The sequence below is a fragment of the Carassius carassius genome, chromosome 8 (assembly GCF_963082965.1).
Source record: "Carassius carassius chromosome 8, fCarCar2.1, whole genome shotgun sequence".
NCBI lineage: Eukaryota > Metazoa > Chordata > Actinopteri > Cypriniformes > Cyprinidae > Carassius > Carassius carassius.
Genome location: NC_081762.1, coordinates 8,016,490 through 8,030,501, shown reverse-complemented (window position 1 = coordinate 8,030,501; position 14,012 = coordinate 8,016,490). Strand labels below are relative to the sequence as shown.

At 41.4% G+C, this 14,012-nt stretch overlaps 1 protein-coding gene across 7 annotated transcripts in view; it reads right to left on the bottom strand.

Annotated features, from left to right (window-relative positions):
* ubap2l (ubiquitin associated protein 2-like) overlaps positions 1-13,516 on the bottom strand; it is a 99,571-nt gene extending 86,055 nt beyond the window's left edge. For 3 of the 7 annotated variants that reach the window (XR_009434440.1, XM_059555906.1, XM_059555911.1), the window contains exons 1-26: positions 13,349-13,516; positions 11,688-11,826; positions 10,451-10,528; positions 9,898-10,008; positions 9,498-9,672; positions 8,625-8,720; positions 8,272-8,317; positions 6,997-7,041; positions 6,562-6,668; positions 6,376-6,435; positions 6,247-6,299; positions 6,083-6,168; positions 5,645-5,825; positions 5,370-5,435; positions 5,081-5,282; positions 4,681-5,003; positions 4,396-4,574; positions 3,696-3,816; positions 3,559-3,598; positions 3,166-3,358; positions 3,016-3,082; positions 2,514-2,841; positions 1,890-1,978; positions 1,746-1,799; positions 1,560-1,641; positions 1,222-1,442 (exon numbers count right to left, since the gene is read on the bottom strand). Coding sequence is in view for 6 of the 7 variants with exons in the window: in XM_059555906.1 (XP_059411889.1) it covers positions 1,222-1,442; positions 1,560-1,641; positions 1,746-1,799; positions 1,890-1,978; positions 2,514-2,841; positions 3,016-3,082; positions 3,166-3,358; positions 3,559-3,598; positions 3,696-3,816; positions 4,396-4,574; positions 4,681-5,003; positions 5,081-5,282; positions 5,370-5,435; positions 5,645-5,825; positions 6,083-6,168; positions 6,247-6,299; positions 6,376-6,435; positions 6,562-6,668; positions 6,997-7,041; positions 8,272-8,317; positions 8,625-8,720; positions 9,498-9,672; positions 9,898-10,008; positions 10,451-10,528; positions 11,688-11,783 (3,099 nt within the window). In the remaining variant the exon portion in view is untranslated. The remainder of the gene's footprint in view (positions 1-1,221; positions 1,443-1,559; positions 1,642-1,745; positions 1,800-1,889; positions 1,979-2,513; positions 2,842-3,015; positions 3,083-3,165; positions 3,359-3,558; positions 3,599-3,695; positions 3,817-4,395; positions 4,575-4,680; positions 5,004-5,080; positions 5,283-5,369; positions 5,436-5,644; positions 5,826-6,082; positions 6,169-6,246; positions 6,300-6,375; positions 6,436-6,561; positions 6,669-6,996; positions 7,042-8,271; positions 8,318-8,624; positions 8,721-9,497; positions 9,673-9,897; positions 10,009-10,450; positions 10,529-11,687; positions 11,827-13,348) is intronic. The other 4 variants (XM_059555910.1, XM_059555912.1, XM_059555909.1 and 1 more) reach the window with 3 other exon arrangements.
* Between the last annotated feature and the right edge of the window lie 496 nt (positions 13,517-14,012).

Here is a 14,012-nt window from a genome sequence, read left to right as displayed (position 1 = left end):
AAGTAGAACAGGGACCAGTTGAGTTGAGAATGCTGATTGTCTGTTCTAGATGCAAAAAGTAAATGCATCTTCCATGTGGGTATTCTTAGCGAGAAACATGGTGTAATACATTTTAGAAAATTAAAGAGTCTAGGAAATTAAAGAGTTCATCACTTAAAAGACGTGAATAAATTTGACTTGGCAGTAATGTCAATGTTAAGTCATCTAATGCAAAATTTAGACCTCAAAGGAGGCACAAAAGAGCTTCTGAAGTAGCAGTGCTTAGGCAGACTTTTTATCGCTTCTCACAGGTGTCATAAATATTTATTCACAATGTAATTACACCTGTATACTTTGACACTAGAGGCCCTAACCCATGGTCAAAGCAGGCATAATTCAGTCTGGCTTTTAAGATGTGCGGTTCCTTCTAGAAGTCTTCTCGGATCCTAAAATCTGTACCCATCCCGAATCACTTCTTACCCGAACCGACATGCAGAAAATGTATTTTTTTAGATCAGACCAGAATTAGATCAGAGTCCAACGACATTTAATTTCAAACCCGACTAGCCCCGAAATGTAAAAGGCACTGACTTGTGTACAGCCTGCAGCCCCAGAGTCAGGAAAAATCCCAGTGCCCTGCAGACTGATAACATTTATTCGATTTATTATTAGACTACTTTATATTAGTGCCTGCCTGATGGATACAAGTTATTTCTGAGCTCGGCTTTCAAATGTGACCAGTGGGTTGAAAAATAACCATGAAAGTTTGATATAAAAAAAATAAATGGATACCCTAATAATTCATGAATTTGCTAGTGTTGACTGCAACCTGATTTCCAGCGAAAGGCTTCTGCACAAAAAAAAGCCCTATATGAACAGGCAGGATAATGAAGTAAATGGATTTTCCTGATGGATCTCATATCTATAAGATTTCTGTGTGCAAGGTTACAAAATTATACTCCTTTTCTACGTGCATTCCTCACTTAACACGAAAGTAGCCTATGCATTCAGGATATTTGAAAAGAATTTGGGTCTAATTAGGTCTATTTGGAAGAAGCATGTTTATTTTAAATTACCCGAGACTGCTAATACCGAACCCGACCTGTGTCCGATAGCTCAGGTCAGACCTCTGGTTTTCGGATCCAAGTGGACCCGTGAAGACCTCTAGTTCCTTCACATTGAATTATGAGCAGGCACAGAGGAGCTTCAACTTGGCTGTCAAAAGACATTATGAACGCTTACTGGAAACATGGCAGGGCCGTACTGGAAGGTGTTGGGCAGACCAGGCACACCAGTATAATAGGGCAGGCTGGTATAGCTGTATCCCGGTGGAAGGGCTGGGTTAAGGAAGGGCTGCTGGGTGGTGTGGTGCGTTTGTGTCTGGGTCTGTTGGGGCTGGGCCAATGTCGTGGCTGGGGCAGGAGATGACGCATCACCACGGCCAAACTTTGACAGGTCGCCAGCTAAGGATAAGATTTTAGAAACAGCATTTCAAGAAATTTAGCATTTGGCTCAAAACTCTTAGGTTCCCCTAACCAGACACCGAATGCAATGCACAAACCAAACTTGAGTGTACTTACCAGAATAAGGGTTGCCTGTCAAACTGCCTTCCCTGCCAGTCAGTGCTGTGGTTGGAGTAGCAAATGGGATGCTGTAATAGTCCTGCAGGAGGAGAAAACAGTGTCTCAACTTCATATGCTACAAACAAATCCAGCACTGTTTTAATATCAAATACTTCAGCTAATCAAATAGTAACAACCCCTCACCAGTGGTATCCTGGTCTGCAGCATCTGTAAGTCATCGTAGCCATACATTTGAGGCTGCAGGATATAAGAGGGTTGTGAGCTAAAACAATATAACAAATAAAGCTTGCTTGAAGAGTTCAGAAGCGACAACAGCAAAACACTCACTGGGTATGGGTGAAGCAGCCCGGGAGCCATGATGTAAGGGTTGGGCAGCAAGGGCGGCACTCCAGGAGGCAGGTTTGGAGGTGCTTTCCCTGTTTAGACGAAGCAGCATACAATCAAATTATATTGAAATTGTTTTATCCAGTTACATCAAGCATTTCTCAAGTTTTGATTTACACACATCTGAGATAATGAAAGTAATGTTGACTGTACATGTTGAAAATGAAGCATAATGATTCTGCATCATTTTATTCCAAATAGTGGGTCATTCCACAAAATCATCTGTGTGTTACTACATATTAATATCACCAAATTCCAGTGTAACTGGGGTTTTCTTCCATGCATGGAAATAAATTAGCATTTCTGCCCATTGTGTGTGTTGTATACAAGTCTTTGATAATTGAAAACAGGTGGAAATAGTAGCTGGGTGCAGAAGAGCGGCAAGGAGTTTCAGTGAATCATTGTCCAGCACCCTGACCACAGCTTCATCCAATGCTTGAAGGAAGCATTGCTCAGTTACAAAAATAAATCCAATGTAAGCAGTACAAGATGGTTCTAGCCCTTCAGATGGAACCCTATGAAACACTCTCTTGCAGAAAGAGTAATTTTAAGTCAAGGTATTCTTACCTGAGGCAGCCGCGCTGCGAGACGATGAGGCAGATGAAGGTGCTGCAGTGGCCAAAACAGCAGATGATGATGATGACAAAGATGCAGCAGCCGTAGGCGGGGCCATTGAAACCACACCAGCACCACTATTCAATCCCATGGTCAGACTGCTGACTGGACCCAGTGCAGACTGCGCGGAGACCGAACTGACAGATGAAGAGGGGGCAACAGGGTGGGAAACGGGGGCCGCTGAAGTAACTGAAGAGGGTGAGGGAACTGAAGACGGAGTCACACCAGAGACCGATGAGAAAGACGAGTGCAAGCTTGGATCGCCATCCACACTTGGGTGCTGGGAGGAGATCACAGTGAGCAAACAAGATGAATAAAAAAACGAATTAAATAAAAGACAATTTTTGGAAGAATTAAGTAATTATATGCCATGCAAAACAAGACTATGCATTATGTAAACAGACCATACTGATTTCACATTGACTTTGCGCTGTACATTTAGTTGCAAACTCACCAGCAGACTTGTGTTCGAAGTGCGAACAGAAGAAGGTACCAAACTGTTCTGCTGTGTAGGGAGGGAGCTGATGGGAAGCATGCAGTACTATTAGCATCTCTCTAATCCAGACAGATTAATCTGAAGTAACGCAAAAACAAAATGGCGTACTTATTGTGCTGAGGAGTGGCCAGTGAGCTGGGTGAGGTGTCTTCGTGTCCGAGAGCACTCAGAGGCGTCTGACTGGATGTAGTCAGCAGGGAAGGAGGACATGAAGGGTCAGCCAATGAGGATATGTTGGAAACCGATGGTGGGATGACCGATTCGGACACCGGTTTCATGGGCACTGCAGAGCCTGCTGCAGCTAGGAAAGATGAAGAGATATTTAACAATGTTGCATGGGGCTTGTTTACAAAGAGCGATAACTATAACAGGGTCCACACCAACGGACAATAACATTCAGTTTATTATAAACAAGCTCAGCAGCAATGTCATCGGCTGCAGTAAATGCTCAAGCTGTTTAAAGTTGGGTGGATTCATATTATTAAAACTTGAAAGTTATACCTTCCAGAGATTGTGACGTCTGCATCGAACTGAAACCATTCTGTAATCAGAAAGATAAAGGTTTGCTTGGATGAAGTGTCCTTTTCTTAAAAGACTCCTGGTGGTACACCGATAGACAACCCCAGACTGACTCTCACCTTTGACTGAATGGCTTTCTGTGGTGAGGAGGACACAGGAGGAGGATAGCGCCTTGTTTGGCTGGCTCTTGGCTCATAAAGCTCCATCTGACTGGCATGGGACAGGGCTGTTTCTTGCTCACTGTGGACAAACCAGAAAAACATCAATCGACATTTTATGACAGTTACAATCAGGACAGCATGATTAACCCAAATAAAACTGAAATCATGATATGATTTTATAAGTCCAAAGGCTGCAATGTAAGCCTAATCAAATAAACGCGCTGCATGTTTCATGTGCTTTTAGACAGGAGCAGATCATGATCCAGTGTGTTCAGCATCTCAGAGCAGCTTGGATCCCTATAGAGTGCTTATGAAACATGTTGTCATATTCAGTCTTTAAGAGCTCCCTGCAGTTTTCCACCAAAAAAAGCATGGTTTAACATTAAAAATGAAGAAATGCTGACAAATTTAAAAAATAATTTGACGATTACAATAGTTACCATTTTGATTCATATTTTTCTCTCTATTTATTATTATTACTGTTATTATATTAATATACAGTCACAATTTTGGCCAAACAACAATGAGAACAGCAAAGCTGGTGCTTTAAAGAAAAAAAAAAATCATGCAGCCCTAATAACTGTGCCAATTTTAACCTGTGCTTAAAACTATGAATGCAATTAGATAAAAGCTTTAGTCTCAGATGTGAGATACCCACTTGCTTGCACTTGTGTAAAGGCTGTTCTGGCCTTGGCTGCCTGGTGTTGTTGTGGCAACAGCTGCCGAGGCATCGTACTCAGGAAGCACCGGTTCAGAGCCAAACTGTAATGCTCCAAACTGCAGGTTGAGCCCAGATATATCAGCAGAGCCTGGCATCTCCACTGCTAGGGCTGGAATCTGCAAATCACACCATTTGAGTAAACAAACTGATCAACTCTATAAGGCAAAGTTGATCAATCCCAACGAAGCAACGTAGACCACAATTAACTATGAGAATCCAGACCTTGGTTGTGATGGAAGCCCTCTTCTTCTGCGGTTTGAGTTTGTGCTGCTGCAGGGGTAGTGGGCTGGATGCCTGTGGGTCGGCTGGGCTGGAAGAGTTTTGCTGACCTGGGGTGGGTCCCGAGGGTTTGGGGAGAGGGGTGGTGACGGCCTGGGGCAATGATGACAATGGGGTGGACTGAGGAGGTAGGGTGGAGGTGGTGGAAGCAGGTGTGGCTTTTTCCTGCAAGAAGGCATCCATCATGGAGGAGGAAGTGGAAGTGGGCTGGTAGGGCTGCCGTTTGGTGAAGGGACTGTGGACCGGCTCTGTTTGAGGTTTCATATCTGTAGAAAAAGAATAAGACTTAACAGAGAGTGTAGAACAATCATGGAAGTGATTCGAACCCTGTCAGCCCTCTTACCATACTGCCCCAGTGTAGTGGGGCTGGTATCCCAGGTAGAAGGACCAGCATTGGGTGGGCCGCTTTGTGAGTGCTGGGCTACTAGCTGGGCCAAAGCTCGGGCCGTCTTAATCTGCGCCAGAAACTGAGAACCAGTTGTGGAGCCTCCAGTGGTTCCTTTTGGATCGCCAACATCACCAAAACCCTTACCAAGCATGCTCACCTGTAGAAAGGACAGACACACAAAACTCTGGTTTTGGCTGCCTTCAAATAGTTTAGGTAGGATAAGGTTTAATTTAGAACTTAATACCAGTTCTGAATGCTGACTGGCCATATCTGGATACTGACTGGACACTAAATGGAAATAACTCAAGGGCTTGGAGCAAAAAATGAAAACACCAAAAGTTGACAAACATTATAAAAATCTAACGTCAATTAAAATTTTAAATGTATTAGGTTAAACTTAAATTGGATCAAATATGGAGCCCAAAACAAAAATACTACTAATAACAATAATAATCAAAACTGACCATTAAATACAGCTATGACATGACCTGTGTGACTCGATTATTAAATCTCGCTCACCATGCTGTGCTGGCTGTAAGGAGCACTGGAGGAGGACTGTGACAGTGATGCTGTCTGCTTTGAGTTGCTGAACACCAAAGACTGAGACAGAGACGGCGGCTGTGGGCCTTCAAGCGAAGCACGTTCTGCGTCTGAGGAAGAGGAGGGAGGCGTTTTCCCCAGCAACACCGCCAGATCAATCCTGAACATCAAACATGCTTACATCAATAAGGTTCTCGTATGCCATGACTGCAGTACATGAATAGATATTTAGAATTAGGTTGTGAAAATCTAGACACGCCACAGTATTGTGGTTGAGTATAAAAATTGCATTCCCTCCAGATAAAACAGTCTGCATTAAAAAAAATATATATATATTTCACTTCTGAATGGTATGCCTAGCCAAAAAAATTTATATAAGTGATTTTCACTGATGCCTTGAAATCAGCACTGGCTTACCTCTGTCCTGCAGTAATAGTGACATTCTCCTGTGGAACGGCCATGGATGCCACACTGGAGGCAGTGAATATCTTGGTCTCTGACAACTAGACAGCAAAACAAGAGTTAGTTTTGCTTAGTCTTCAATTGAAAAGCAGGTTTTAGGTCTTTGATCAAATACGTACATCCTCGTTCCAGTCCTCCATGCCCCACTCTTCTGTGGCAGTTCTCCAAGCACCTGTTACACAGACATTTAGCTCACTTACAATGACAACAGATAAACAAATCCTTAAAACAGCCAGTGCAAGACTCACCAGGAGCAGAGTCAAACTTTCGAGGATAGTTTGTTCCCTCTCCACCTGTAAACTCAAGTCCTGTGGAAACAGATGTCAGAACTCTTACATATGTGTTTTAAATGGACTGTACTTGAGCCTGGAGAAATGTCAACACTGCCATGAACTGAGGAGACGTTTACAAGAGACACTTATGGCATCACTCACGGTTTCCATCCTCGGGTTCCAGGTTGCCTGTGTTACTCCAAGAGCTGCCGCTTGTGTAGCTCTCCTCTGTTTGGGCTGGCTCAGTGTAGTCCGCTGGGTTAAATGTACTAAAAAAAACAAATTAAAACTTTGGTTTTTGAGGGAACATTGAGTGAATGAGGGAGGCAAGAAATAACATCAGAGACCATAAGTAAAATGTGAAAAATCACTCCAACAGATCCACTACGACCTAAAAAAAAAACTCATAACGTTCTAAATTCATTTATAACAAAGACACAAATGTGCTTTCCACTCTCTCAAACCCGGAAACCAAACCACTGGAAACTAAACACATATGAAGCTGAAACTCTGATGCATTCTTCAATAACTAACCACTATAAACCCTTTGATCCTACACAAACAAAACCAACACGCTCATAAGTGTATTTAACTCACCTCTCATCTCCTGAAAAATCATATCTGGGGCCCTTATCAATCTGGCTTTAGGGAGAAACAACAAGGAGAATTACAAGCAACTCAACACAGGCAGAAATAAGGGGGTGCATGGTGCGAACAAAGACGTGTTTGAGTGTGTGCACGAGAAATAGAAAGAGCAAGAGCGAGGGCAACCACTGTGCTCACATCCACAGCTGGTCAAATTACCACACCTGCTCTACAGGTGTAAAAGCATAAGACAATGCTTTAGAATGAAACAGCTACACCAGTAATGTGACTTGCCTGCTCAGACAGGGCTAAACTGGTACTCTGCAGTTTCAGAGGCCAAGAATTGAAAACCAAACATGCAAAATCCAAAAGCACACTTCAAACCAAACAAGCGAAAGGGGCCAGTTAAAAAGCCTGACTGCAAGTCAAAGAAAAGTGACCAGGCGGCCTTGACAGAAAAAGAAAACCAGTCCAGGGGCGTGACAAGACTAGATTCTAGCCTACTCAATATTGCAGTAAAAAGCTTAACTAGATGTTTACAATGACAGTGAAACTCCTAATATTGTTAAACAACAGTATGAAAGACAATTTTTATACTTGCCATAGTGCAGCTTCAAAATATTAAAATGCATCTTGGTTACTGTTAGGGGTGGGCAACAAATCTATGCAGGAAATCTGTACCTTTATTTTTACTAAATGACAAATCACTGTATATGTACACTTTGGGCAATTATTTTAATCAGGAGTTTCTCAAAACTATTCCCAAAAATAAATTGTTCATTTTCTTTCTTAACATCAAGCGAGTGCAACAGAAATCCCCTATTCTCTGAAGCAGCATTTTGATAACAGCAATACAAATGACTCAGAATTTTAGAGTTTGACCTTTCTACCTGTACTTCTACTGCCCACCCCTAGTGACCATCAATTTAGCGCACTGTGTCATCAAGCCTAAAAAGACATAGCACCAAAAAGCAGCAAATAACCCCACAGTAGCTCTTACTTACCTGGTTAAACCTCTGCATAGAAAACATGTTAAAATCTTTAAGGTTTACAGGCTATGGTTGCACAAGAGTCTCAAGATAAGCACAGCAGCAGGCCTTAAACCCAGCAAGTTGGACTCGACAGAACAGCTTTCTCTGCTTAAAACCATACCTTACAAGTTTCTGAAGCACAAAATTATGAATATTAACTGGATACCATTAGCATTTCCCAGAATCTGACATTCTGGGAGATCTCTAGAGATCATGCAAAAAAAGAAAAAGCCTGAATGGAAGCACACAGGCTTACCCCATGCCCTGAGCTGAAAACCTCCCTCCTCGCCTTCCAGCTCCACCTGCAGGACAGAAAGATGAAGTCAAACCAAAACCACTACCCTTTTTTTCATTATAATAAATTAGGGGTGCACGATAAATAATGTGCATCTCATCAGTAAATCCGGTTATCTATCTAATCGATGGATTTGCGCAGCCTGTCAGTTAACATCGGCTCGGTGTAGTAACAGCTGCTCTATGTGAAATCATGCACCTGATGGAATTTACCGCTGATTAGATAACCGGATTTACTGCCGAGATGCACATTAATTATTGGCCGATATTTATCGTGCATACCTATATTAAATCATTATCAACAGTAGTACTCGCCTCTTCCTCTGCCTCTTCCCCGACGGCCTCGCTCCATTCCTCTGCCTGCAACTCCACCTGCCTTGGCCCCATCCAACCCATTCTCCTGCCCACGGACTGAAGAGAAGAAACAAAGAATGGAAGGAGATGAAGAAAAACAATAGAAGAGAGGGAATAAATGTAAAAACTATCCCTTTAAGACTCCCATTAGCACTCCTATTAAAACTCACACCTAAAAAAGGAAGCCTAAGAAGCCCAAGTTTGGTCTCAGCACATACAAGGTCACTTTTCCTTTCACTTTTTTTCTACTCTGAAATAGATGCATTAAGTGGCATGCAAGCTTTATACTGAGGAAGGTTAAAAGCAGCTATTGTAAAAGCATCAGAAAACTTAAGAGAAACAAAATGCTTGGCAAACATTTTATAATTAGTTCTTTCAGTGTTTAGGAATAGTATCTAGTCTTTGACTGGGCAGCCCAAGCTTCTGATTTAAACATACATGTGAATGCATTTTACAGACCATCAGCTCTCAAAGACAGATTATAGACTAAACCACAAGACTTGAGTCAAAGTATATGAGCCTTATGTTGCTCTCTACCTCAGACGGAGGCTGAGAGAGAGTATCCGGTAGCAGCTCAAACTTTACTGTGGCACACACTGTCCCTTCAGCACTACAGAAAGAGCAGTGAAGGGATTGTGGTGTGCTGCAGTCTGTCCTGAGGCATAGAAAAGACTGACTGCATATTAAGAAAGTACAGTTCTCTTAAATGGCCCAAGGAAATGTTGCATTTTTTTTTTTAACTAAATACCTCATCTAATAGGAAAACCGTGGCATGAAGTCTTTCAGACTAAAATAAGGAGCATCAACAAAAGCATAAGTAATATCTCCACTCACAGTCTCGCCCACGGCTGGCTCCACGGCCCCTCCGCGGGGCCCCCCCTCTGCGACGTGCCACATCTCTTTCTCCTCCTTTCTCTCGGTTCTCCTTCCCTTCATCTCCTCTATCTGTCTGTGCGCTTTCCTTCTGACCTGAAACTCCTTTCTTCTTTCCAACCATCTCCCATGAGTCCTGCAAAGCACAGGGCAATGTAAAAGAGGGATTTAACATGTAAAAAGAGGGATGAAACTATGGGATTTGAGAATTGTAAGTTTTTGAATCAGATCTAAATACTAATATAAATACACAGTGAGCAACTCTTTAAAACAGTATCGTTATAGTTAAACTATTACAATCGTTTTCAGATTCTAATTATTTTCAGTAACTGAAAGAAAAAACAGTCAAGCCTGAACCCACAGTGTCAGGGCTGCCCTCCAACAGGACGTTGATGGCTCTGTTCACGTCACCGTTGCAGTCATGAAGCGCTATCATGGACTCATCCTGATCCTTTCCTGTGATGTCAACCAGCTAGAAAGAGAAAAGGAAGAACAAGAAGCATTTAAAGTCATGTGGTTATATGACTTAAGTTAGGCCATATATTTGGAAGGCAACATGATAAAACGGAAGTGGCCGAGGGGACTGATGAAAGCTTTGAGTGAACTATGAGATGTCTGAGCTTTATGTTGCTCTCTAACTCAGAGTGAGACCGAGAGAGAGCATCCGGTAGTGGCTCAAACTTTACTCTAGCACAGATGGTCCCTGTCAGAGCTATAATGAAAGCAGAGAGGGAACTTCTGTGTGCACTAAGTGACCCAGAATGAAACTGCTGGTATAGACGCATCGGAATACTGCAAAGAAAACTGATTAGAAGCTACTGTCAAATTTTCTTAATTAAAGGGACTGTTTGCTGGAGGTAAAGCAGAATCTGCCATTATTTTCCTTTGAGCCAACAAATGTCATTCCTACTCACCTGTTTGACCTTCTCTTCAAAGTCTGCATCATTATGGTCCGAGATCATCTGCGCGAGTCGGATCTGCTCAGCGGTGGCCTGAACAAACAATGGAGAAAATTATTAAGTCTGATTCCATAATAGGTGTGAAACATACAGCAATGAATACCTGCCTCATTTATGAGAAGGAATTTAACCGGGTCTTGATGCCAGATTTACTAACAGTTTGCACCAGTGCAAGCCTTCTTTTGGCGTTGAAAAACTACTGTCAGGACTTACTTAATACATGCAGTAAAACATTAGTGATGAAAAAGCACGGACAGCCATTCATGTAAAATTTTAAATCTTTACAAGTGAGCTGGCTTCTTGTATATATTCCAACATGATCAATTATAATACAACTGCTTGCTGCAAAGACATTCAAGTCTGAATTCAGACTTTTAGGCCGGTTTTCACAGACAGGGTTTAGATTAAGGCTGGATTAGAATACTCAAGTAGTTATTTTTAAATGTGCCATAGATTAAACATTGCTGGTGTGCACCTTGATACAAATAATCAGCAATAACATATTTGAAGATATGTCAGTGCAAGTTTCTTTCAGTTAAGACAGTCTTGGACCAGGTTTAAGCCTTGTCTATGATTTTGCGCATTAAAGATGTTTTTAGATAAAATCTGTCTATCCCTCCACCCGAGCAGGCCAGAATACAGCTGAGGAAAAATAGGTCAGACTTTGCATTTGCTTGGGCATAAATGTATGATTTATTTCTAAAGCCCTTAATTTAATTTAGAAGAACGAGTGATGGACTGCAGTGACTCAGAAAAAGTCTCAAACTGATGGATGCCACTGATACCAGTTTTCTACTGAAATGGTGCTGGTTCTCATAGTCAGCAAAACTGCAAACAACTTGAGAACATGCAATGACATTACCTGACAATTAAAATCAGATTTCGTCTCATTTTAACATCCAATGCTATTTAATTAAGGATCAATCTAGTTTTGACGCACCCGTCAAAAGTTATAACTTTCTTAAATCAGTCATGTAATATCTATAAATGTTTTGGGATGACGGAAAAAGTTTAATCAATTACCTCATTTACTTATGCCGGTGGCAGTTTCTGGCCCAAGATTACAATGTTATAGGTGGAAATGTGGAGCCAGTTTTTTTTTGTGGTAGGTAAAATGGGGCTTTGGAGGTGTGGCAAAACATAGCTAAAATCACTATAATTAATCAATACAAGCTAACGTTTGTGAACTTACCTGAGGCCTCTGCTTGTGCTGTGACTGGCTCTGTGTCTGACCCTGTGTCTGCTCCCAGTTTCCCCGGGTCCGGCTTCCGCCCAATGAAGTCATCATTTACAGTATATACAAATAACAGTATTTACAAAAGGAATAACACCTTTAAAAGAGAAGCAGATGGAAAAGTGTTACTGATAACTCATCAGAAACTTTAAATAACAATCATAAAATCATCACATGGTCTCGACAAACCACATTAACATTAAGTATGCATTCAAAAAACAAAGATACACCGTGTGTAGCCATTTTGATGAGCCAAAAATGGAAGTAAACAACGTCGCGTGCCTGACGCACTGACGTTACCCATAAAACCACGGCCTAAGTTTACAAGAACAACAAAATAAACTTAATTCTAGGAACTTCGAAAGCTTTGCGCAACTATCACACATGAAAAACAAGACCAAATACTGTTTACAATTAAATGTGCAACAGGTCAACCATAAACGCGCTTTCGGTGCTCAATATCCTCAGTTTAAAGATTCTTTAAAAACACACACAAAAACACCGTAACACTTCACATTTCGGTAAAATCACACCAAAAGCTGTCCACCTTATGCAAGTTGCGAAATATTGCATGTGTGGTTATGCCCACCGTAGCAACTCTGTGCATAAGGAAATGCAGGGCATGTGGTTGAAGAAAGAAACTGCGCACTTTAGGTCAACGCACAGAATCAGCCAGCGTGATAGAAACACGCGGGACCAGCCGCGGGAAAACAGACGGACGACGTGTTTTAACGGACAAATCTGAACAACAACAAAAAAAAACTTTGAACCGGGTGAGGGCGAGGATGTAGCTGTCAAAATTAAACCATGTTAAAGACGTGAACACACAGTCCATAGGTGAAAGTGTCAACACGTCATTTTACATTTCTTCAGCACTCACACCATTCCATACAGTAAATAACACAAGGACATATACAACAAGGAAAGTGTCTAGGAAAAGTAGCACATAAAAGGCATTAATTTCCATGCACTTAAACAAAAAAATTGCCTAAAAGTATTAATATAAGCATCCAACAGGTAACCTACATTACCTGTAGTGCTCTACATTAGATCTACATACTGGGAATACCATATTAACTTACCGACCAAAAAGCAAGCAACTGTATAAACTTGGTTAATAATAGAAAAAAAAAATATTTGAGGTGAAGGACTATGATTGATAAGTCCAGGGAATGGGCCTTGCAAAAGCAACTCGATATAAAAGCAAACCTGCAGATCTAACGATACGATATGAACACATGCACTGTTTTTACAGTCTTAACAGGTTATTGATAAGTTAAATAAAAATAGATAAGATGCAGATGATGGGTGGCTTCCGCTCTGGCCGCGTCTAATAACCTCATGGCCGGTTATCGGGCATCATTATGCTGCTGCCCAAAAATTAAACTTTTCCGGTTTCTAGTCAATATGGTTTCACAGCGTAGATGAAAGAATAGTTAGGTGAAATGTTCGTTAGATTAATCGAAACGATAATATTTTGCATCTGCAAAAACTGGAAGGCACACACCGCCCGGGATGAGGCGCGCTCCCGTCAGTCTACCTGTACACTCGACACCGAGGTTCCACCGAGGCCTACAGGCCCCAAAATGACAAAAATGAACAACAGGCGAAGTACTAACCAAAGACCCGGCTGGATGTCAGGAATGTGGAGATAACGCTTTATTATCGACCTTCTAATCAGAAGGAAACAAAACACGAACTCTTTTGCGTCCTAAATCAATTCCCCAAAGCCGACAACAAGGCCGAACCGACTCGCGCAGAAAATAAACCAGAGTCTCAAAATTTACCTGTTTCTCTTCCACACTGACACCCGGATCACCGCGTCACGTGGTTTGTCACAGCCACTGCGGTTGCACGCGCAGAGCGCAACCACGTGATGACAACGCACGCATGTAACAATTTAAATACCATTATGCAATATATAATCATTTACCCTGTAGTTGCAGTTGGGTATTTCTTATGCAAAATCCACCTGATCATTTATACTGATGTCACAAATACATACATATTCCGTGCAAAATAGTAAAATATGACCTTGAAACTAATTTGAATAGTAAGTTATTTATTTATTTACAATAAAAAACAAAAAGGAACAGTATAGGTAACATGGTTGCAAATGGTAGTAACTGATTACATGTAAGTTGGATTATGTAATCAGTTTCCAAATTTTTTTTATATAATATCGCAACGTGTACTATATTGAATGATCCCTAAATTATTTTGAATTTGATTATTATGTAAGTATGTGACTTAAATGATTTTCTAAAGCCTCTAAATGATCAA